This window comes from Nylanderia fulva, unplaced genomic scaffold (assembly GCF_048542155.1).
Source record: "Nylanderia fulva isolate GAGA-0341 unplaced genomic scaffold, ASM4854215v1 Scaffold6, whole genome shotgun sequence".
Lineage (NCBI taxonomy): Eukaryota > Metazoa > Arthropoda > Insecta > Hymenoptera > Formicidae > Nylanderia > Nylanderia fulva.
In genome coordinates this window covers 2915394-2940061 of record NW_028190698.1, presented here as the reverse complement: position 1 = coordinate 2940061, position 24668 = coordinate 2915394, and the positions used below count along the sequence as shown (strand labels likewise).

General features: G+C 32.3%; 3 protein-coding genes across 4 annotated transcripts; 1 reads left to right on the top strand and 2 right to left on the bottom strand.

Annotated features, from left to right (window-relative positions):
- Positions 1 to 370: 370 nt before the first annotated feature.
- Positions 371 to 4285, bottom strand: LOC114942117 (uncharacterized). Its single transcript, XM_029317431.2, has 3 exons — positions 3994 to 4285; positions 1861 to 2194; positions 371 to 1589 (listed from the first exon to the last, which is right to left on the bottom strand). The coding sequence occupies exons 1-3, from the start codon at positions 4184 to 4186 to the stop codon at positions 1505 to 1507; spliced, it is 612 nt and encodes a 203-aa protein (XP_029173264.1). The 5' UTR covers positions 4187 to 4285; the 3' UTR covers positions 371 to 1504.
- A 948-nt stretch (positions 4286 to 5233) lies between these two features.
- Myo31DF (Unconventional myosin ID) lies at positions 5234 to 17334 on the top strand. Its single transcript, XM_029318062.2, has 15 exons — positions 5234 to 5459; positions 10936 to 11042; positions 11341 to 11536; positions 11742 to 11961; positions 12069 to 12281; positions 12397 to 12600; positions 12702 to 12900; positions 12995 to 13164; positions 13235 to 13495; positions 13615 to 13859; positions 13990 to 14152; positions 14274 to 14606; positions 14830 to 15020; positions 15091 to 15339; positions 15540 to 17334. Exons 1-15 carry the CDS (start codon positions 5371 to 5373, stop codon positions 15751 to 15753), a joined length of 3054 nt encoding a protein of 1017 aa, XP_029173895.2. The 5' UTR covers positions 5234 to 5370; the 3' UTR covers positions 15754 to 17334.
- Positions 17335 to 17427: 93 nt separating this feature from the next.
- Positions 17428 to 21844, bottom strand: Usp5 (ubiquitin specific protease 5). Of its 2 annotated transcripts, none has more exons than XM_029318073.2 (13): positions 21606 to 21844; positions 21398 to 21523; positions 20865 to 21041; positions 20689 to 20795; positions 19828 to 20355; positions 19618 to 19689; positions 19354 to 19540; positions 19085 to 19237; positions 18823 to 19004; positions 18346 to 18725; positions 18051 to 18263; positions 17668 to 17792; positions 17428 to 17562 (listed from the first exon to the last, which is right to left on the bottom strand). In XM_029318073.2, exons 1-13 carry the CDS (start codon positions 21705 to 21707, stop codon positions 17497 to 17499), a joined length of 2418 nt encoding a protein of 805 aa, XP_029173906.2. In that variant the 5' UTR covers positions 21708 to 21844; the 3' UTR covers positions 17428 to 17496. The 2 variants fall into 2 exon arrangements, with proteins under 2 accessions (XP_029173906.2, XP_029173913.2); XM_029318080.2 differs by having other exon boundaries at positions 18051 to 18260.
- Between the last annotated feature and the right edge of the window lie 2824 nt (positions 21845 to 24668).

Below are 24668 nucleotides of genomic sequence, written 5' to 3'. Positions count from 1 at the left end.
TGCGTGACATATATTATGAAAAAGAAAATTTGTATATAGATAATTTGCATATTTATTTTAAATACAATTTTCCTTTTAATTTTTCATAGAGAATTTTTGTACAATATAGTTTTGCATGCACTGATGATATTCACATAGTCACAGGAGCTTATATCATTGTATAAGGCGTAGCTTATATTTTATACTAAAAAAATACTTGTAACTTTTCCTATCAACGTTAATGTAAAAAATAATTTTTTTAGTAAACGTTTGTAATACATATTAATGATACTTATACTTATTAATGCGATATGCTAATACTTATAAATGACCTTGTCACTCTTATCGATGCACGTGCATGAAATATATTATGAAAAAGAAACTCTGTGTATAGATAATTTACATATTTATTTTATTTTATAGAGAATTTTTGTACAATGTAGTTTTGCATGTCTGGTGATATTCACAGTCACAGGAGCTTATAAGGCGTAGCTTATATTATATTAAAAAAATACTTTTAACTTTTCTTATCAATATTAATTTAAAAAATAATTTTTTAGTAAACGTTTGTAATACTTATTAATAGGTGGAAGGGAGACAAAGCTTTATTAATAGTTAGAAGTTATAGCTTCAAGCTTCACATGTGCAATGTCAAAGCTGCAATGTGTAAGTCTGCAGTTTTTAATATTTATAAAAAAAAATTAATGTATAAATACATCTTAATGTAACCTAAGCAGCACATTTTTCGTTGCACCATTTCGTGTGACATTCTTATAGCTATCTGATGAGAGAGTCCAACTATATTTTAAAGAAACATGAAAACATCACAAAAGAACAATGCATATTAAATGTATTAAATATAAAATATCACTATTCAAAATGACAAAATGTGTTATCTTTAAGCATGCATAAAATATATATCCTGCATACAATTTTATTTGATAACACTTATAACTAGCTTATCAATAAATATTACTACTTTATTAGATAATCAATCAGTCTTAACATAGTAACTGTTTAAAATTTGGAAGTATGGAACAATGGACTGTTTTGTACTTTGATATTTTTGGTTGTTATATGTAAATCATGCAATTGCAGCTGATTCAATACTTTTTACACAATTATATCATTAGTGCAATTATTAGGGGAAAATTATTAGCAATCGAGGTTATCTTTGTATATTAGTAAATTATTTAGTATAAATTCTTCATATTTCGAAAATGCTGATGCTTTTCTATCTACTTTCCATTTTTCATTTGTGTTCAAATGGAAAGATTATTTTCTACAACATTATTATAACGTAATGTTACAATATGTTAATAAATATTACACAAGACACTAAGGCTCCCTATTGTTGGTATCTATTCTTTCATAGATCCATAATCTTCCATATATTGTAAATATGAGTCACCAATAAATAAATTGTTTTCAATAAATAAGTAATAAATAATTCAGATCAAATAATATTAAGTAGACCAAAAAAATAGGACCTTCTTCCCAAAATTAGTGACATTTCCATCATGTATTAAAGACACATGTAGATAAAAAATAATATTCCATTTAATGCCCCAACGAAATAGTTTATCTGTATCCTTGACTCCTTGTATATCCTAAAATAGATATGTGTTGAAATGTTTAATGTATGTTTAACAATATTTAAGATATGAAAATTATATCTACAATAATTTCTAAAATAGTATTTGTCACTTGTATGCTTTAAAGAATAAAAGACAATAATTCCAGATATATATATAATGACACTAATAATATTTTAAATATGTTTCTCAGTTATATCCTCATTTCTACATTTAGTTTGCAAATATTCTCTTATTTTTTCAATCGAAATTATGCAATCATAACTAAATAAAATTTGAGCCTTACCTCTGTCTGGAAGGACTAAAGGGAGCCGGTGGATTGATACCGGGGATGCTGCTGTCCTTGTAAAGGATGAACCAAGTGAAACTTGTTATCATAAGTCCACTCATCGCCGCTTTCAGCAGCCAATCGTATTTTTCGTAAAAAGCGACGAGCATGTTACTAGCTGCTTCCGCATATTGATGACTGGTGTTGAAGAATCTCTCGCTGTCCGCTGGGAATCGTTTTATGTCGAATTTCGGTAAAACGGACATATTTGGTATCGTATTGTACACTTGAGCGAACGTTGTTATTGGCGATAACGAGTATCGATCGCCGATTTCCCATGACAAACACTTTCCTACAGGCAAAGTATGAGAAACTCGCATTAGCCACTTCAGTCGTAGCTAATCCTTCTTATTTCGTTCTAACAAATCAAGTCTACTAAATTACAGGAAAAGACAAAAATATTTGCTTTATAAATAACACAGAGAATTATGATTCTAGAAGCTACACTCTTAAAAATAATTTTCTAAATAAAGTAGTGATAGATTTAAGCGGGGAAAAATTAAAAAAAATAAAACAAACAAAAGAAGAAATTTTTTTTTTTGTTTCGCTTTTATTGTCTCTCGATTGCGACAAAAAACGTAACTAGGTGTGTACTTTTTCGAGCGATGACGCAGCCTCGATAAACTCGGTCATGGGCGATGCAGATTTTTGCGTACAAACGCGCGAAGAAATCTCGAGAGAAGGAATAAAGACTCGCGTAGCTCGGCCTAAAGATGTATCTTATGAAGATAAACAGATCGCGTGTAAAAATATAACTCACGAATGCATGCTATGCGCGAACCACGAGTATTTAAACTCTGAAATGAGACACGAAAAAAAATAATCAGTTTCTTTCTCTCTCTCACTCACTTTTATGTATGTTTTATCACATAGAATAAATCAGCAATATTAAAACTTTTTTATGTAAAATGTGTGTTAGACATTGAACATTAGAAATATAAAGGTTATAAGTATGAAGGCATGAATTTTTATGAGGAAGAATGTTGAGTCATTTATTGAGTTCTGGAAATAGCAACAGAAATTATGTAATTTTCATGTTGATTTCCTAAGAACAAAATGAAACATTGACGCATAAATTATAAATAACATTAATAAAATAAATTTAAATAATAAATAAATTATATATAATATATAATATTTACATAATATAATAAGATTTATACTAAAGTATTTAAAATAAATATATGATAAAACAAATATATGGTGCGGGAGGGTTTTACATATATATATATTTTTTAGGGTGCAAAATAAGCTTTGATATTATATGAAGCATTAGTAATTAATATTACCATTGAGAAAAATGCAGATTTATTGATGACAAATATTAATTAAAACACAAAACAGTTTGTAAAGATTGCTTTTTGACAAACTATTGTAAATCTATTAGAAATCTAGTAAATCTATTAGATGTGATTTTTCCAGCTACAAATTTTTATTCAATTTTTTTCATGCAGATGAAATAATGGCATGTTCAATAAGTATCAGAGAGAAAGAAGAAAACAAAAGTAGAAAGCGTAACTGAAAAAAACATCTAATAATACAAACATAAGAAACATAAAGTAATGAACTAATTTTCGACAAAAAATTTATACACTTTAAATGAAAATATTTATGCAATAAATATTAATAATTAATAGCATAAATATATAATTTACTTTTTTTAAATTAAGACAAAAATTATACAATTAGATAAGAGAAATTTTAAGTACATTTACGACGTCATATATATTTTTTTCATAGAGATAATCCGCATCGTCGACACAATCTCGCCTCCAATTCGACCAAAACAAAATATTGCGCATTTGATAAATGAATCGCGAAGATAGGTGTAACCTATCAGCGATATCAATCTATCGTTCGCGCGATAACGAGATTTGCTTCTTGTGGAAATGATTTGTCAGATCGCTAGAAACAAAATCAAAACAAAAAAAAAAGCATACGTTTAATAATCCCATTCTAACCTCTATACGGATTCCGCAACGAACGATTTGCACATCGTCCACAAAATTTTGAATAAATACTTCCTTCTTCTTTAAGAATTCCAAAATGAAATGGAAAGCGAGCGAATGATTTGCTATCGTTTTTACTTACCGTAATTAGCGATCAATTTTCCTAGGACGATGGAGAGCGACAGGGCTAGGAGTGACAGGCTGAAGGTCCACTCGTTTAGACGGATCATCGTCCAAAATCTCGCCGGTTTGTCTTTCCGAATGTCTTCGACGAGGTTACCGTTGCCGTTCGTCAGCAACGTCGAGTCGTCGCTCTTCAACATCGTCGTAATCATCGTTGCTCGTCGGTTTCGACGCGCGGGACAAACACCGCTACCGCATCAGCGCGAGATCCGCGAATGACAAATCGTGACGCTTCCAAAAATAAAAGGTGAATAAGCCGCGACGTGCGCGCGAGTGCGCATGCGCGGCCCATTTCTTCCGCGTGTCAGGAATGTACGCAATTACGGGGTCGTTCTATTGTAAACAAAAGGCATTGTTTCTTTGGAAAAACAATAACAGATGGAATTTTGACGCGAAAACACATGATTACAAGAGTTTCGTTCTTATTCTCTATAATGGCATATTTGTGTGAACAAAATATGTGAAATATTATCATTATTCTAATGTGATAAATGTAAAAGTTGCATTGGGAGAGATATATTAATGAATGTCATTTTTAATAGCTTTTTAAATTAATATTCTCTCATGTTTCTCATAATTTATCATTTATTTTTTAATTATCCGATTTAATGTAATAATTTAAAGTGATTTTATTTATAAACTGTCACCAATGTTAATAACATGTCTATTGTTAGAAAGGGATAACACGCATTTTTTAAAATCCTAAAAATAAAAGAAAGGCAGGGGATAATTTTAATTAAAACAAAATATTTGCATGAAAATATATGAAATATTATTCTAATATGATAAATACAAAGGTTGCATTGGGAGAGATATTAATTGATTTAATTTTTGATAGCTTTCTAAATTAATTCTCACTCATAATTTGTCATAATACTTTTTAATAATTATCCGATTTAATGTAATAATTTAAAGTAATTTTATTTATGAACTGTCCACAATGTTAATAACATCTATTTTTAGGAAAGGATAACACATTCTTTAAAATCTTAAAAATAAAAGAAAGAGTATAATTTTAATTTAAAAAAAATTAAAAAGAAAAATCGATTAAACCGGTGAACCGAATAATTGTGCACGGCACTGGACACGAACGATCATCGACCAATCGAAGCGGTAGGTCTGAAGATGACCGCATTCGCCGCGCGAGATAGTCGAGTCGAGATCACGAAGTTGGCCGATGGTGGAGCGAGCGCGCGCGCGCGGCGAGGCGAGGTACCGCCAATCAGCCAAGCGTCCGTCAGTGCGCGCGGGTCGGTCGCGCGCGGTGGTTAGTCGCGTCTTTGTAACAGTGTGAGTCTGTCGCGAGCGTCGCGCGTGCATCGTGAGGCAGAGCGAGATGGCGAGCCACGACGACGTCGGCGTCGGCGACTTCGTGCTACTGGACGAGATCACGATCGAGCGCGTAGTGGAGAATCTTAAGGCCAGGTACGTGCTCAACGATCGTCGCCGAGGATGCCGTGCCGGCGAGGAAATTCGCGCGGACGCGAGCTTGACAGCTGAAGTCGGCGAGGGGAGCGTCGTCGCGCAGACGCACGCGTTTTCCCTTCACCGACGACCCGGAGGACGGTTCGCCGCGGCACCCGCGAGAGGGTGTGGCCTGCGTGTGTCAGCAGGTGCTAGGATTAGGACTCGAGGTTTTAATTTTTAAAGACTGTGTGAATATTAACATTAACGACGATCGATTTTTCTTTGAAAAAAATGGCGGTAACCCTTCTGTCAATGGATGATCTTGCACTTTTTCATTAATGTATGGGTACCTGGGGTATCAACTGTTTGTTTTCGACACATTGTACATTTATTTATGGCTGAGTATTTTTTCCTCGTTATATTTGAAAAGATTTCTGAATATAAAGGCTCTCTGTATTTTATTCAATATATTAATATTAATTTTATTTTATTCAATATATTAATATTAATTTTATTTTATTCAATATATTAATATTAATTTTATTTTATTCAATATATTTGATTTAATTTTTTATTCAATATATAATTAATATTTGAAGTTATTTTGGATACCTGTTTATTTGACAGAAGAGTTAAAAGAGGTAAAGATTGATTATATATACGCCGATTAATTTTATCTTATGTCAATGAGATGAGAAATAGAAAATATGTGTGAAAAATGTGTAGAGTTGTATCTGGAATGACTTCACAGAGAGATAAGAGAAAGGGAAATGAAGTAATACGCATTGTTTCCGTTCCACTGTCATTCTCTTTCTTATCTATTCACGTACTTTAAAGCTGTGTTCATAATGTATGTCGAACTTGACCTGCTAAAAGGAAGACGTCCAAGGAGACATCCGAGATCCACTGGATAGCCTTGGTCGATTAATTTTAGTCAACGATAGTTTTTTTATACGAGGATCAGATTGTGAGGTTCGTGTTTTTCTTTGAGCAGCAAAAAATGCGGCGAAAATATGCGAAACTTCTCGCTACGTTAGAAGCATTTATTTTATATCATACATTTATAATTTTCTTTGTCATTAGATTGTTATAAAATTTAAATTATTACCTTTTATACTTCAGTATCTTTATTAGGATTCGATAGTTTGCTAAGTTAATAAAATTATTCTATTTAAGGAAAATCTATTTAAGAAAATAATTAAAAATTTGATGCAAATGATAATTTTCATCTGATTATTTTTTTTTTTGCAGATTCAGTGTTCATGCATTTATTTTTATATAATTGATAATTTTAATAACTGTAATTTCCGTCAGTTTTGTAGAACAGTTACGCGAGTTGATGCTAATTACAGTTAACTTTCTATATTACATACTTTTTCATATACATTACAGGCGGGTTGTAATTTGAAAATAGAATACCGAGTGCAATAGACATTTGCAATCGGATTTTAGATGACAGCAGTAAAGAGCGATTACATCGACGCTAACTAGCGTTAATTATAGTTAACAGTTAATTCTTCGTCTTTCACAGACGAAATTGCAATTTAAAATAAAACAGCAGCACGTTGAATTAAATATAGAATACAGAATTAAACTATTATGAACCATATAATCGAGTTAAATATCACTAATAATATCTATCTTGCAAAAGTATTATTTTTCTTTTAATTATTGAAAAATTAATACAAGACTTGATTATATATGGATATTTAAATCTTATTAAAATATTGTACTAAGAATTAAATTTTCGAAATCTTATTTTAATATTTATTAAAATATTTAATATCTACTAAAATAAGCATCTATTTTAATATTTATTTTAAAATATTTTGCTTAAGTTAAATCTTATATAAATTACAATCGTTATTCCGTATGTAATTTTGTTTAATCATAACTTTTCACATAAATATCCTTGCTATTTTATATGGTATAATTAAATTAGCTGATTCGCGTTTCTAAAAACATGCGTAATTGACGCGCGATAAACGGTATACAGGATACGAATTAAAAAAATAGTAGCTCGCTGTAGTAAAAAAAAATACGTCAGGGAAATCATTCTGATTCATCTGACCTATACTCGCGTTTACATTGTGAATCGCGGAATTGAATACTCTCGCATTTTACGAACTGACGTTACCTGTTGCATACGCTAATTACGCGGGTGTGTGCGCGGGCGCATCGTTTTATGTTTTATATATGCGGTCAAAAAACATGTGTATACTTTCACACGCGACGTGTGCATTTGCCAAGTTGCATCAGAGACACAATGTAGTAACGTAATAATAATAATAGCATAATTGAAGATAAAACGCAGACATGCGTGACACACATAGTATGTGTCACCCTAAATATATAACGCAAAGAGAATTTATTCTGAAAATCATGATATTCGTATATGGGAAGAACTTTATAAAAGTTTTTCTGATTAATATTTTTACTACAATAAAAAATATTAATATAAGTATAAGCATTGAACATCGTTAAACACGAAAAGCATTGAACAAAACTAATAAAACAAATGAGGAAAATTATTTCAATATTTTAATGCCTAGATAAGATATCTTTGCTTTAATGGCTGAATTTTCCTCGGTTTATTAGAGACTTTTTACAAATTATATTGTAAAAATACAGTAAACATTACAACTATCACAATCTAAAATATATGTTCAGTTAATTTTATTATATATACATAGTAAAATTTGCTATGTACACATTAATATTTTTTATTGTGGTAAATATTTAATCAGAAAAACTCTTATCGCACATTCTTCGAATATCATATAGTCCCACTATTATCCTGATTTTCAGGATAAATTCTAAGAGAAAATTCTTTTCGTGTATAATCTCATGATTTACAAGATTTTTTTTACAGAGAGGAATATAGAAAAAATTCTGCATAAAATCACAAAATTATAGATAATGTATTAGATATTTAAATATTATTTTATAAAAGAGTCGCAAGCTAATATGTTGAAAGAATAGAAAGAAAAGTATGCGAAAAAATATTGCTGAAAATTACATTTTATTTCTAATATTTTGTAAAAATATTATGTGCATTAAATTGGCATTTGACGATAGCGGTTGAAGTTTAACGATGCACGGGCGTGACGCATTTCTTGGAAGATATATGTACTATATATGTATATTTATGAGTGAAGATGAATGACGCGCTCTGATTCATCGTGCAAACTGAAATTACACCAGATGCAACACGCAAAATCATTAGATTGAATAGATCATTAGATTAAATTAAATTGAGTACAAAAGGAGCAATCAATTAGATAAAAATACCTAATGGGATTGGGAACCAATTGCTAAGGATATCGAATTAGACAGGTGTGAAGTATAGATTAGAAATTCTTTAATCGACTATTTAAAAATATTTTTATAATATTTAAAATGTAAAATATTTAATTTTAAGAACCATATAGGCGATTGAAGATTTAAATGAGAGAGATCGAAATTTATTTAAGTATAAATATATATATATATAAATTATAAATATTAGCTATAAAGAGTGATCTTTAGACAACAAAATGCAAATGCGAACAAAATGAAAATTTTTAGTTTTCCCCAAATTAAACGAATTACTTACTTGAATTAATCTATCGCAACATAATCTGGCTATAAAATACTTCCTGATAAAACTATCTCGTATCATCTTTTATAGTTTAAGTTCATGTTATTATAGTTTCGAAGAATTCAAATACACATTGTCATTTCCGAACTAGATTTCAAACGAGTTCGTCTAGAATTTTTTCCACGCTTCAATGAAACTATTAACATTATTTGGACCATTCTACAACTTTCACGAAAAAAATGCACTTAAAATATAAAGTTCTTGCTTCTATTTAGCGATAAAAATATCCGATAGTAAAATATATATATCTTTAACAAGAAATACTTCTTTTCATAAATAGGAATAACATTTATAAAAATAATTATTACCTTATAACGGTTATTAATAAAAACGGTTATCAAAAAGAAATATCTTCTTAATTAAAAATAATTGCATTATGATAAAAAATAATTGGTTATATATATTATATATAATATGCAATAATAATATACAATTTTTTACATAAATACAATCTGATGTATAAATCAATTACTGTGTATCTCGCAACAATTCGAATGTAAGTTCGAAGTTTTATTTCTACCGGTTTGTGTCGTATTATTTCGGCCAACGTTTTGCTTTAAATATCGTCTCCGACGCCAACGCAAAACGAGTCGAGACGAGATGAGACGAGAGACGAGGCGAGTGCGTTTAGCGGTAAATGCTCGATGAGAATGGTGAGCGTTCAAAGTGAACGTTGTATCCTAGGATACGCGCGATGAATATATATGTATATATACGGTTCGCGTAATCCTTATCGAGACTCGTGTTAGCGATGAGTCATCACCCTCGAATCCGTGCATACCGGATTGCGCGAACGTAATTCTCGTGAGATTCGGGCATTAGCTGATGGATAATTAATTACCAAGTAATTATCACGCACGTTAAAAATGAATAATATGGGAGAAATCCATTTTTTTATGATTACAGAATAGAATTATTTTTATTATTTTATTTATCTTCCAAAATAGAATTATTAATTTAGGCTCTTTCGAGAGAGAATATTGTTTTATAATTAATACTACTGTATAATTCGCTAATTTTGAATTAAAATGATTCGTTTAAAATGAATTAAAGAATAGAATTATTTCTATTTTATTTCTTCAATTTCAAAGATCTTCAAGAATAGAATTATTAATCCAGAACTTTTTGAGAAAATATTGTTATATAATTAATTTTATGTACTAAATGATTTAAAAAGAATAAAATGAGAGAAATATATCGCAAACTCAATTTTTTAATGATTAAAGAATAAAATAATTTTTATTATTTATTCATTTATCTTAAAAAATAGAATTAATTCAGAATTTTTCGAGAGAAAATACTGTCCTATAATTAATATTATTACTGTCTATAATAATTTATTTAAAATGACAGTTTCTTTTCAGCCAGTTTCTTATTTGACTCGTTAAAGTTTAGCAGATTTTTTTAAATTGAATGTGAAAATTAAGAGGAGAGCGAAAAATATCTCGAATATGTTGAATATGATATTGATTTGCAAACTTTACACATTGCTGGAAGTGCAATTATTTGCATTAGCACGAGTACGTAATGTCGTCGAAGTAAGGACAAATGACTCATTACGCTTCGGTAATCTTACATTCAATCTTGTATGTCTGAGCGATAATTCTTATCTTTTGTTGAAGGATAAAATATATCAATTTATAGTTTTTACAAAATGTAAAACTTGAGAAACTATTTCTTAATCAATCTCCTTAATCAAGGTGCTTGCTTGAGTCATACAAAATATTGTTTTAGTATCTTGAAACTTAGAAAAAAATTTGATTTTAATAAATCAAATTTATTCATAGAATGCACTTTCTATTTTATTTTGATAAATGTTTTCTCTACATATTCTCTATTAATGTTCTGTTGCAGATTTAATGCTGGGAAGATTTACACGTACATCGGCGAAGTATGCGTTAGCGTGAATCCTTACAGAAGCACCAACATCTACGATGCGGATCAAATTAATAAATACAAAGGTACCCGCAAATAAACTTATATAGAAGGGAGAGGGAAGAGAGAGGATATTAAAAATGTTACATTAGAAAAAAATATTTAGCTTATATATGCGATTGTTAAAAATGTTTAACACGTATAAGTTTTCTGAGTAATTTTTTGTTTAATTTTATGATTTATTTAATTTTATATATTATATTATATATTATTTATTATATATTATATTTTTTATTTATATATTATATTATATTTTTATTATTTAATTTAAAATTTTATTTGTTTGAAGATTTATTTTTAATTAAAAAAATTACTTTTATATAGGTAGAGAACTATTCGAGAATCCCCCGCATATCTTTGCGATTGCGGATGCGGTGCACAAAGAGATGAAGCAACAAGGCAGAGACACGTGTATAGTGATAAGCGGCGAGTCGGGTTCCGGTAAAACGGAAGCTAGCAAAATCATCATGAAGTACATCGCCGCCGTGACAAATCTAAGCGGTCAACAAGAAATCGAGAGGTATAAATTAAATTTCCCTTTAAAAGCGAATAGGCAATTTACTATCACTTCTCGCTATCTAATCTTGTGTGAATCTTGAACGATAAGATTAAATATCTTGCATTTTTACAAACGATTGTAGAGGGTTTGATTGTATAAGATGCTTGACGTAAGTTTCCATCAAAAATATTTTTGTTTCGTAATTAAACATATTTTTTTTCAACAGGGTAAAAAATATTCTCATTCAATCCAATTCGATATTGGAAGCGTTTGGCAATGCCAAGACGAAGAGGAACGACAACTCGTCACGATTCGGGAAGTACATGGACATCAATTTCGATTTCAAGGGAGACCCCGTGGGCGGTCACGTGACCAATTATCTCCTGGAAAAATCGCGGGTGGTCTATCAACAAAAGGGAGAACGCAACTTTCATTGCTTCTATCAGGTATTGTCTCAGTTGCGTAATTTTTATCGCACGATTAGAAACTAAAATTATTAATTTATCGTGAAAATAATACTGTCAGGAGTTAAAGAAATACGCTTGATTTTTAGTTACTAAATGGCTGCAGCGAGACTGAATTAAACAAGCTACGTTTAGTTCGCGATCCGGCTGCTTATTACTTTGTCGGCAACGGGAGCAATAATAAAACAGCCATCTCTGACAGAAGCGACTATAAAACGGTTTGCACTGCCATGTCCCTCCTCGGATTCTCTCCAAATGAGATGCAGACTGTGTGGAATATCGTTGCTGGTATCCTACATTTGGTGAGTAGAATCAACATGAGCGCTGATGATAAAACTATTTTTTTCCACCGCTTATATTTTTCTTACCGAAAATTATGTTGGTTTCGCTTACTGTTTTTTTTTAATTATTTTTCAGGGTAACGTCACCTTCAGATTGGACGATGATAAGCTTATAATTGAAAATAACAGCGCTTTAAATGACACCGCCAACTTGTTCTCCATAAGCTCGAAAGAACTGAGCACTGCTCTTTCGCAGAGAGTCATAGCTGCGGGTGGAGAGGTCATGCAGAAGACTCACACTTTAATAGAAGCTGAATATGGCCGAGATGCTCTGGCAAAGGTATAGTCTATGCGCATACATTTTTTTTACAGAATCTTGAATTTATTATATATTGAGAGAAATAATCTTTATATATCTTAATATTGTTATCAATTTTTCAGGCTATATACGAGCGATTGTTTACGTGGATAGTGTCGCGAGTCAATGATTCGATCAACGTGAATGACAACGACAAAATAAAGAGATACGGAACGCTGATCGGCGTACTCGACATCTATGGTTTCGAAATCTTCGACATGAATAGTTTTGAGCAGTTTTGCATCAATTATTGCAACGAAAAATTGCAACAGCTTTTCATCGGTAAGCATAACGCTATATACATATGTGAAAACACTTTGAGAAACTAAGAATTATAAGATTATTTCGATTGTGATTAGTAACATTTTTATCATAGAATTGGTGCTGAAACAAGAACAAGAGGAGTATCAAAGGGAAGGGATTGCTTGGCAAAACATTGAATACTTCAACAACCAGATTATCTGCGATTTAGTTGAGCAATCTCATAAGGGAATTATAGCGATCATGGATGAAGCTTGTCTTTATGTCGGGAAAGTCACTGACGAGGTAGTTGATTAACTTGCGTTAATTAAGAAGTTATCGTCAGAATTAAAACAAAAAATACTTTATTTTCTAGTTACTTCTCAATGCAATGGATAAAAAACTAGCAGATCATAAACACTACAGCTCTCGACAATTAAAACCAATGGATAAAGAATTGGAACACAGAACACAGTTCAAGATCAAACATTATGCCGGTGATGTGGTTTACAATATCAACGGCTTCCTCGACAAAAACAAAGATACGCTCTTCCAAGACTTCAAACGCTTACTCTATAAAAGCAATAATTCCACAATTAGTAAAATGTGGCCTGAAGGTGCCCAAAATATTTTGAAGGTAGATGATCATGCATATGTTTACCACTAAATGTAGCTAAATTAATTTTATTTATATGAAATTCAAAAGTATAGTATTTAACTATTATCATTAATTCAGTCCATTATCGATTATTTTAGACAACGAAAAGACCTTTAACTGCTGGCACAATGTTCCGCAATTCCATGATCGCATTAGTGAAGAATTTAGCGAGTAAGGAACCGTTTTATGTCAGGTGTATAAAACCTAATGAAGTAAAGTCTCCTGTCGTGTTTGATGATGAGAGAGTGAACCATCAAGTGAGATATTTGGGACTCTTAGAGAACATATTGGTGAGACGAGCTGGTTTTGTATATAGACAACGATACGACAGATTCCTGAAAAGGTATTTAATAATAAAACTAAATATTATTTACATAATTGTTCTAATTAATATATAAGAATTAATTTCTAAATTGTAAACGCAAAGTTATAACTCATATTAAATTAAAACAAATTTGATTTTTCGTTGCCAGATATAAAATGATATCACAATACACATGGCCAAATTTCCGAGGTGGCAGCGACAAAGACGGTGTACGAACATTGATGGAAGAGAAGAATTTTTCAAACGACGTTAAATATGGTCACACGAAGATATTTATTCGCTCGCCGCAAACTCTATTTGCATTAGAAAAAGTTAGTCGATATATATAAATGATCTAATCTAATTTTAAGTATATGTTATGACAATCTGTATTCGTATTAGATATTGATTTATTCACAGATTGATATTATACCTAGATTAATTTATTCATAGGCTCGCAGCGATTTAATACCGGGTATCGTGATTCTCCTGCAAAAGCAATGGCGAGGATACCTGTGTCGTCAAAGGTACAAGAAGATGAAGGCCGCGTTAATTCTGATGGAGCACTATAGAAGATACAAACAACGTATTTATATCAACGAGCTCGAGCGAACATTCAAAAATGCCAAAAAGATGCAGAAATATGGCAAGCGTTTGCTGTGGCCGCGCGAAAATTTCGCTGTAAGACATGTGGTGCCCGCCTTAAAGAACATGTATGCGAGATGGTGGGCGTGGATGGTGCTCAGAATGATTCCTCGGGAAGATTGGCCACAACTACGATTGAAGGCAAGTTTTTACTCTCTGCTCTTTTTTTATTATTTCAGAAAACTAATAAAAATTATCATTCGTCAATTGTAAGATAAAATATAATTTTTAATCTGTTCATATATTATATAAATATTTATTAATCTGTATCATATATTATATAAATAATATCATAAAAATTATATAAATATAAATTTAATTAATTTACCTATTAAATCAAGACTAACATTAATATCACTATTAGATGGCAGCGGGTGCCGTGTTACGTTCGAAGAGATCTTATTGGGGTCAGGACCGTCGTTGGGAAGGAAACTATTTATCCAAACCGGATGAAAACCCTCAAAGCGATATCTTCAATTCCTCGATAAACAATCTTCGAAACACCGATCACTTCAAGACTGTCTTGTTCAGCGCATTTATTAAAAAAACCAACAGGTTTTTTTCATTTTGCCAATGTTATCTAATGTAACTTGTGTACAATGTAGTAATTTGACAATTTATGCAGGTTTAATAAGCCAGCGGATCGCGTACTGGTGGTGACGGAACATGCCGTGTACAAGCTGGACGACGTGAGATTTAAAAGCATGAAAAAAGGCATGCCAATTGCGGAAATAACCGGTCTCAGCGTCTCGCCCGGAAAGGATCAGTTTATCACGATACATTCGAATCGTGGAAACGATTTTATTCTTTCCATCACTGCCAAAGATGACAGGATTGGAGAACTAGTCGGCGTATTGAGTAACCGATACTACCAGTAAGATGTCCTTTGAAAGTATTTCAAAGAAAATATTTCTCAAACATTTATCAAATATATCTGAATGCATTGTTTTCATAATTCATGTATTGAAAGTATTTAAAAATTGTAAATTAAAAAAAATTAATGTAATTTTAAACGAATTTATATCTTTGAATTACAATCTTATTTTAAAGAATAATAATAAATTTTTTTTACAGATTGCGTGGCGCCGATCTACACGTAACAGTGGATATGAAATTTAAGTGCATGCTAGGCAATAAGAGCAGATTGTTACGCATCGAGGTGATGCCTGACGTGAACGAGCCTACATTCAGGAAAGACGGCAATCAAATTATTTTTGCCATTCCACCATCAGTGAGCATCATCGACGGTGGCAATAATACTAGACAACAAATTCGCACGGCCAGTTAAAATCTGACAAGCTATTCGAGGCTGTACTATTTGTATCGAATATATTTTGTAATAATATGTATAGGTCGTAAACATGTTGCACGCCATAACGATACTATTGTTGAAGTCATTTAACGATTTCGTGAGACATCAGATTACGCGTTTGAAAGTTTTCCCAGTTAAATCAATTGTTCCGCAATGCATTTTTATGCAATATTAATATTAATCATATTATGATGCATAGTAAGTGCGATGCAATTTTTCTATGATAAAATTTAATTGGAAGTCCGATCAATGTTTGCGTTTATTACGTAATCAATTTAAATTAAATATGATGTATCGAGTAATTCTTGTTGCATCCTAATTGTACATATATTACATTGATCGGAAATTCAAATAAGTTTTTCTTTTTTAGAAGATTAGGCAGGCGTTAAATAATCATGGCAGGATATATATAACTATGTTTTATCAAAAATATTAATTTTCCTCTAATATCTAATAATATAATATTATATTATAATATAATAGATAATAATATATGTAACGATATTTGCTCTATCCGTTTTTTTCAAAATTTCAGTGGTAATGAAAATTTAACGAAATATTAATATTTTCTGAAATTAAACGCTATAAAAAATAAAAATCTTACCTACCGCTGTGCCTGTATAATAAATATGTGCTTATATCCAGAATATGCAAAAAAAAATATTCACATTGCAGTACTTATGCGACATATATGCAAGTCACTTTGAGCATACCATAAATTTTATGAACATCGTTATATTCCATCAAATGTTGCGTATACAGGATGCATTTTTTTCTGTAAATATTTAGTATTATAAATATTAGCTTATAACCGTGTAAGGACGAAATGTGAATCTACGAAAGTGAATTTCACCGGAGTATAATAGTGAATGCATAATTTATATATATTTTATAAATTACCTATGGAATTTTTATTTTCCACAAAAGAAAATTCTATCGATGTTACGATGATTATATAGAAAAATATTTCATTAACTCCGACGTATTATAAGCGTGGCCTTCTACTTATAATTAATATCAGAAATAAATCAGAATATTTCATATTTTTTAAAACTTTTACACATAAATATATAAAATATATTGAAAGCAGAATGAGACAAGAGCAATATATACAAATTTATACCACACATAGTGCCTGTCAATTCAACACAAAGTATAACAAGAATTAAATTTATTATTTTCCAAAAAAATTTTGCATTCTTCCATGTACTTAGATTAAGAAGACTTAAGAAATGTAGGAATATATATATATATATAAATACGTATATAATTAATCAAAATATATATATTATTTTATGATTGTTCGATTTAGTATGTAAAAAAAAATTATTGTACATTGTCATCAATGTCATTAATCTGGTACTTATGCATTTATGAAGTATTTGTTAGAAACAAAATAGTCTGCTTGATTTTTTTTTTAGTTTACATTTCTATATTTATAGAAAAACAATTGTTATTTTGATTGGTATAATTGTGATCACAAAGCGCTCTAGAGCATTTTTGAAGAATTTGCGAAAATCGTGCCATTGTTAGAAAATAAAGTGAATTTTCATCTTGTCTTATTTGTTTGTTATATTCCTAGTATTATACAATGAAAACAAAACTGGTTATCAATTACGCACTTTCATTACATTCAATATATACATAATATAAAGAACATTTGTATCATTTTTTTATTGTTGAAAAAAGCAATATCTTTATACAAAAGAACACATTACACTAGTCAATCCGTTGATACATGTATATGTATCCTAATTCTTTCGGTGGGTTTTCAGATAAAGCGACCTGTAAGAATAAATTTGTGTAAAGAGAGAAACGAGTTTTTAAATATATGTATATAATCACATAAAGATCTTTAAAAAAAAGTATCTAAAAATAATAGTGTCATACTTTTTCATCGTTAAATATCACCCATCGGTATCTTCCAGCATCATCTTTCTTCAATAAATGACAAACATAATGGCCTACCATCGTTGATGTGCCCATATGTGATATAAAACCCACTAGTTTGTATCCTAAAACATAAAAAAGCATACAAAAAATATTTTAATCAACTAATCTCAATACTGAATAAGTCTAACTTTGTAAATCTCATTAAAAAGTTACTTGATTAATTAATCTTTGATATAATTTTTTTTCTTATATAATATTCCTTATCTACAATTTATTTTATCAATCTGTATATTGTGTGTGATACATTTAATTACATCTATATTATTTTTAAGCGATATATTTTCTTTTATAGTTTGAGAAAATAATTAAAATTGACTCACGATTGCTTCCATCTCTAAAGTTCTCTTGTTTTGGCGTCGCAGCACCTTCCATTTCCTGAGCCTCGAGTTCAGCCTGATGACTGAAAACCCAATCAGCCGCACGCTCCAAATTATTATTGGTCGCCTTGAGCGCTTTTGTCGCTTGTTCCGGTGTAAAGCCTAGAGCTGTTACCATCTCCAAAGCAGCTTGATCCACGACAAATGTATCTTCTTCTGAAATTAATCAATAATTAGTAGTTCAAGAAAATTGATTAATTAATTACAGCTACGATTGAACGTTTGAACAAATCCTTACCTGGCTTAGGGTCGACTCCCGGTGGCACGAACAGCTCGTCGAAATCGGAATCTGCAATATGTTCCATCACCCAATTGGTCGCAGCCTCAAGACTGCGATTCTCAGTGAAGTACAAGGCCCGCTTGCACGCATTTGGTGGGAAACCCATGTCCGTCAGTTGATCGAGGAGAGTCGCATCGTAAACAGGCGGGGGTGGTGTCACGCCATCCGGCAATAATTCCTCACCGGGTTGCAAGCCACTTCCGCGCAAGAAGCTCAAATCTACCGTGTCCGGCATCTCTACCGCAACGTCTAGCTTGATGGGAGTCCAATCCTCCTTTACCGTGAATTTCTTCAGATGAATTAATAAATAATCCGGAAAGCTAGCTAATCTGGTGGTTCTACAAAAGAGATATTATAAGAGATTAGACGTAATAAAATTAAATCAGTCGCTTTTTCTGCGATTTACAACCAGATAATCAAATGTTTAATGCTTACTTATGCGCTATCGTCTTCTCATTCAAAGCCGAACTATAAAATTGTTCCACAATTTCCGAGCGACTGAAGCTTTCGAGGCATGACAACAATTTTATACGGGGTCTTACAAGAGTATTAGAGTCTAACTTTTGTCCTTTTGCTTCAGCTTCCTTCTTCTGGGTCTCGTAAGCAGTCACTTCGTCCTTATATAATATATTGGCTTGGTTACTTTTTAATAAAAAAAGACCTCAATTTTCAAGAACATAATCAAAAGAATATGTACCTTGTTCACTGCGAGCTCCAATGGTATTGGTAGCGGAAGGATATATTCCGGCCGATGGGTATATTTGACTTTGTGAGATCTGCTACATTGAAATCTCTCCTCCACTTTAAATTTAAAGCATTCCGTGGGACAGACCTCGTGTCGACTGTTGCGCTGTTCGATCAATTTGTCGATTAGAATTTCGACGAATATTTAATAATTAGGTTCGATAGTTACATGAAAAATTCGATTAAAATCCAAAAGCTATAAAGAGCGATATTAATAATTACGTTGAGTAAGTTAATCAGGTAAAGAAGGAATTCCTGAGCGTCCTGTTGCCGATTCGAGAAGAAGCCGGGATGACCTCGACCAATCAAGACCTTAAACATACGCGGGGGAATACCTTGCTGCGGCTCATCACTCGAGTCTGGTGGCTCTGAGTATTTGCCAGAGAGCAAGCCGAAGCCCAGTTTCGCCCTAGAAAAATGGCAATTCCTCGAATTATACTTTGGACAGTCGCCAAAATTCTTTCATCGAGAACTACCGTAACTCACATCTGAACATTAACGTCTGCAGCTGGATCGTGCCAATTTTGCTGGAATATCTGTAGCGACTTCCTCTCATATCTGAAATTTACAACGTCAATTTTAATATTTCTTTTATCAAATAAAAACTCTATATAAAAAACTCCACCATTCATTTCGCAATTGATCGTAATAAAAATAATCATATAAAAGAAAAAATCGTACAAAAATTGTATGTACCTTTCGATAAAATCAGGAATAATATATAACATTTGCATAACGCTATTCAGGTAACAAGAATTTCCCAGATTAATTAGTCCGGTGTAGCCGGGGCCATATAACGGTGTAAGCTTGGTGTAACTTTCCTGAAGGGACACCCACTCGCCAAACTTCTGATTGAGATCTAATTCCAGCTCAATCATCGACTTGTCCGTCTTCTCCATCTGCGCAATATTAATACCCCAATGTGACAGATGAGCTGTCAAATTCGGATCGTCTACCATGTCGTCCTCGTCGTACGAGAATACGTCGGCCTTGCCGCCCTTCGTGATCGTTCCTAGTTTTACGGCCAGCGGATAACCGGTTACATGATAATGCTCGATCGCGTGGCCATTACCGCCGCTTCCGTCGTAGAACTTGCGTCCGCAGAGTATGCTGCCATCGGTCAGATTCAGCCAAAGATTCTGCGTGAGATCGCATTTCTCGCACTTCCAACCACTTGGTGGGATCTTCTTGCCATTGTCCAGCTGTTTCAAATTCGCAGCGTGTCTAAAAATTCCAATAAACTTTGTAATCTTATTCAATTAATAAAGATTTTATTAAAATACACACACATCTGTCATAAGATACTATTTAGAAAAAAAGTAAGAGAAATTTAACAAATATTTTATCTATTAAAAATAAAATTTTCATGCTCTTGATATATAAATTTTGAATAATAATTTAAGTTTAATGCTAATGCATTTAATATACTATGAACATATATGATAAAATACAATGTTATCTTTGTGCTGGATATAGAACTTCTTTTTAGCCTTTTTGCAGTTAATTAGAATTATTCAATTAATAATAATAAACTCGAGAATTTCTCAAGAAACTCACTTTGATTCTGATCTGATCTCTCCATCCCACGTATTGGTTACAGCTTCTACTTGTGCTACCGCCCATGCACTTTCCATTTGTATTATAGTTTTGACTGCAAGTTCCACCTGTCCACAATTTGTTGTCTCTTAAGCATAATTAACTATATACAACACAATTTTGCAAATAAATCTTACCTTCTCAGGTAAATTGCTTGAGGGATAAGGAATAGAGCAGAAAGAAGGTAGAATAATTATATTATATTCCTCCTCGTAAGTATACTTTTGTTGATCAGGCATAAATCCACCAGCTGTTCCTATTGCTAGCCGCGTAATCTTCTTTTCAGGCCCATCTCCTTGTTCTTCAGATGAAATCTACAAAATATATTACACACATTTTTAAAATCAGACTAAATAAATTTGTAAAAAAGAATATATCAAGTATCCAACAGATCTTTCATATATACACTTTGCAGTTTACGAGTCAAAAATAGTAAAAATTATACATTGATGCAAAAATTCCAATAATTGAGTAAATTGTCAGGTGCATAAATATTACACTTGATATTATTCAGATACAGAAATAAACGTAATCATATATCAAACAATAGAAATACCTAGTGTTAGCACAAAAACACTTGTCAAACACGTTGAGTATACATGATTCTCTACTCGAATCAATTTTTTTAAAGACAGTCTTCAACATAGTTTGTTGAATAAATCAGAATCACCTCTTTCCTCGTACGTTTGATATGAAGAAACACAGGATACGAGGTTTTACTGTAGTACCACATGACATGTTCCTGGCCCAAACCCAGGAAAGACGTAAGACTAACGTAGAGACCGGTGTCCGAATCCTTGAATAGAGAAGAAATTTTTCAGCAATATAACGATTACGCTCGTCGAGAAAAAAAAAAAGGACAAAGGAATACATCTTACTGGCGTGTCGAAGGAGTAAACACACTCGTCCTTGTAAATCTTGTCCGTCTTTCGCGGGACATTGATCGTGTTCAGGTGTTTCGTCAGCGCTATGAGCTCCATGGCGAGGAAAACAATTCGCCGGCGATGTGATCCCGTAGATATTTCCCTCTTTCCTTCCTCGAGACTTCAACGCGGGGATCTCTCGTTGTCGCCGGATGAATCGCCACCGCTAGAGGCGCTGCTTGTCACCCGACCTAACTTAATTCGTACATCGCCGGCTCCGCTATCGATGACACTGCGAGAATCGAGGAACGGCGGATCGATTGGACCGTGAAACTTCAGGAACGATGCGGAATAAGTTTCGAGACTTTTATTTACTTTCATATTATTCTCAATTTTTTTAATTTACATCACAAATATATACATGCGCAATTAATTCGTCGTTTCTCAACCACCTGTCAAATCTGACATATCTGTCACATCTGTCAAATCTATCATATCTGTCAAAAATATGTTTCGAATTTTATTTGAATCAACTATTTGAACTATTCGCGCGGTTTCGATATGTCGATACCTCGAGACTGTCGATCGCAAGATGGCGGAGCAAAGGAAAGCGGCGCGAGACGTTGTTCGAAACGTCGCATGTTTTTTCGACTTTTCGATCGTCCAGAAGGAGTTTCGACGCCCGAAACTTTCGCGAGTGTCTCCCGTAAAGTGTCGGACGTCCAAGTATATTCGGGAGCTTGTGTAGACGCGAGTGACTATGTGAATATCGGAGATTCGTTTGTGCACGATCGAAGTCGCACACTTTGCAACCTTGTTTTCTCGTCGATAAGCACAGCGACATCGGAGCAACGATAACCAGGTTTTTTGCATGCGTCCTTAATATATTATATATTGGTGCATCGATATTATTTGCATTCTCGGTACTGTGCAAGTATGATGCGAATGATGATATCGAAGAGATCACTTGAGATCATTTTGTATAAGGGATGATAAAATTTTCACATGCCCACATGTGTGTATATATATGCACGTGTGTGTAAAACTGTTAGTCTTCCATCTTCCTATATTACTGGATTTTATCATTAAAATTATTAATTCATAAAATTATCCTACATTTATTCTGATATGTTCATTATATATATATCAATCTTCTGAGACAAGCTGTTCAAAGATTTTTAATACATCACTTTTTATCAAATCGAAAATAACACATTTGCAAATCAGAAAATTGCAATACTTAATTTTTTACATTACATCTATTGATTGAATAATATATCTTTTACTATGTATAAATAGAATTCTATAATTAATGATTTATATAGTAACTATAATTAATACATGCTAATGTAATGAATTGAAGGACAAAGCTGGCATAAAATTTCTAATTTTATCCAATTGCAATTCGTTACATACGCGTGTGTTGCCAACTTAAAATCAATATTCTACCTTATGTTGCTGGATTTTACCATTAAAAATTATTAATGTATCAAATTATCTCACATTTATTCTGTTGATTATCGTGCTTCTGAGACAAGCTGTTGAAAGATTTTTAATACTGTCATTTTTTTATCAAATCGAAAATATAAATATAAACGAATTTCAAACATTCCAATAGAGTTCCCTAGCATTTTTCAACCAATAAAGACGCGTATCGGAGTCGAGATGCTTCCAGCCCTTTCATTGGTCCGCGATCGTGGGCCACACTAGAAATACAGTTTCATGAAAACCCCCGGTCGGATCTAAAGGTCGCAGAATCCTTTGTAGGGGATGCCATTAGCCTGAGCGAGCACCGAGGAGACCCGAAATACGAGCTGTCACGCGACATTTTTCACGTCACGATTCGCTTCGTGGATTCCCGTCGCGGTTAGTCCCTCGAAAGCGGATCTCACGTGACGCGAACGCAACCGCAAACTAAACTAAAACTAAACAAACCAGACTCGAGAACACACACGTGCATGTTTTTCTGTCTCCGAGCATCGTATTTCAAAATTTTTCAACGATCAGATTTTCCCGGAAAAATTAAAATAAAAATAAAAATTTCAACAGGAGAAGAGAGAATGGAGGAAAGCAAGAAACGACGCGATGAGAAAAATTCAGTCGAGGGGGGTCGGGGGAGGGGGGGGGGGGAGGAAAATATTCGCGAACCTCGGCGCTTCGGAGAAAATCCGCGTGCTTTTCCGCGGGCGGCTATATATAACCCCGCGTCGCGCAAGGTCAATGGTAAACGCGAAAGAGTCAATGTCAAAGGTGAACGTCGCTCGACGGTGAAAAACGCCGATCGCCGCGTCGAACGCATCTCGTTCCTCTCTCGATACGGAGATGCCGTTAATTATTATTATTAATTCCTTATACGCGTGATCGCTTTCAGGCATACGCGGATCATTTCTCTTAGACTTGTATTTTTTCGGGATTTTTTTTCTCTATGAATACCCGACGATTTTTTGCAACGCGTGTCTACACAGAAATTTAATGTTTTCGTGTTAAAGTTTTTGTATTAAATATTTAATACATTTATGTGTTAATTTAATGTATTGCTGTTGTATTAATTGAATTTAAATGTTAAATTATAAAGCGACTGAGAAAAAAGATGTAACAGTAACACAATTGTGCATCTCTCAATTTAACATATCGATTTTCAATTTCACGCAATAAAAATGTTCTGTTTTATTAGCGACAAGATTTATCTGTTAAAATTTACAAAAAAATGTTGATTTTTTATTTTATAATATAAGCGAGGAAAATCTAAAATTAACATATTTCATATTTTTAGTTAATTTTTACATTAAAGCTATATTAATTTTATATAAAATATATTTTAAATTACTTGAAGTTTTACAATTTATTTTGTATTAAAATAACACAGTATATTTGTGTCTCAATTTAACATATCGATTTTATGTTAAATTAACACAAAAATTTCTTTGAACCGTTTGGGAAATGTGATATCCATTAAATTTAACACAAATTTTTTGACTGTATAGACATAATAATACACGTAAAAATAATTAAAAAATATACACGCTATATCCGAAACTTCTGTTCTCAAAGTATTTCACGATTAGTGCTACAAATTAT

Bases quoted from the DNA above. Each gene is read 5' to 3' on its own strand.
- LOC114942117 (XM_029317431.2), bottom strand. From the start codon at position 4,186: ATGATTACGACGATGTTGAAGAGCGACGACTCGACGTTGCTGACGAAC. The intron at 2,195-3,993 runs GTAAGTAAAAAC...CTTTGCCTGTAG, and splicing joins AAAATTGATCGCTAATTACG to GAAAGTGTTTGTCATGGGAA. The intron at 1,590-1,860 runs GTAAGGCTCAAA...TATCTATTTTAG, and splicing joins TTTAGTCCTTCCAGACAGAG to GATATACAAGGAGTCAAGGA.
- Myo31DF (XM_029318062.2), top strand. From the start codon at position 5,371: ATGGCGAGCCACGACGACGTCGGCGTCGGCGACTTCGTGCTACTGGAC. The intron at 11,537-11,741 runs GTATAAATTAAA...TTTTTTCAACAG, and splicing joins GGTCAACAAGAAATCGAGAG to GGTAAAAAATATTCTCATTC. The intron at 13,165-13,234 runs GTAGTTGATTAA...TTTATTTTCTAG, and splicing joins TCGGGAAAGTCACTGACGAG to TTACTTCTCAATGCAATGGA.
- Usp5 (XM_029318073.2), bottom strand. From the start codon at position 21,707: ATGGAGCTCATAGCGCTGACGAAACACCTGAACACGATCAATGTCCCG. The intron at 20,356-20,688 runs GTGAGTTTCTTG...TGGAATTTTTAG, and splicing joins GAGATCAGATCAGAATCAAA to ACACGCTGCGAATTTGAAAC. The intron at 17,563-17,667 runs GTATGACACTAT...TTATTCTTACAG, and splicing joins TGATATTTAACGATGAAAAA to GTCGCTTTATCTGAAAACCC.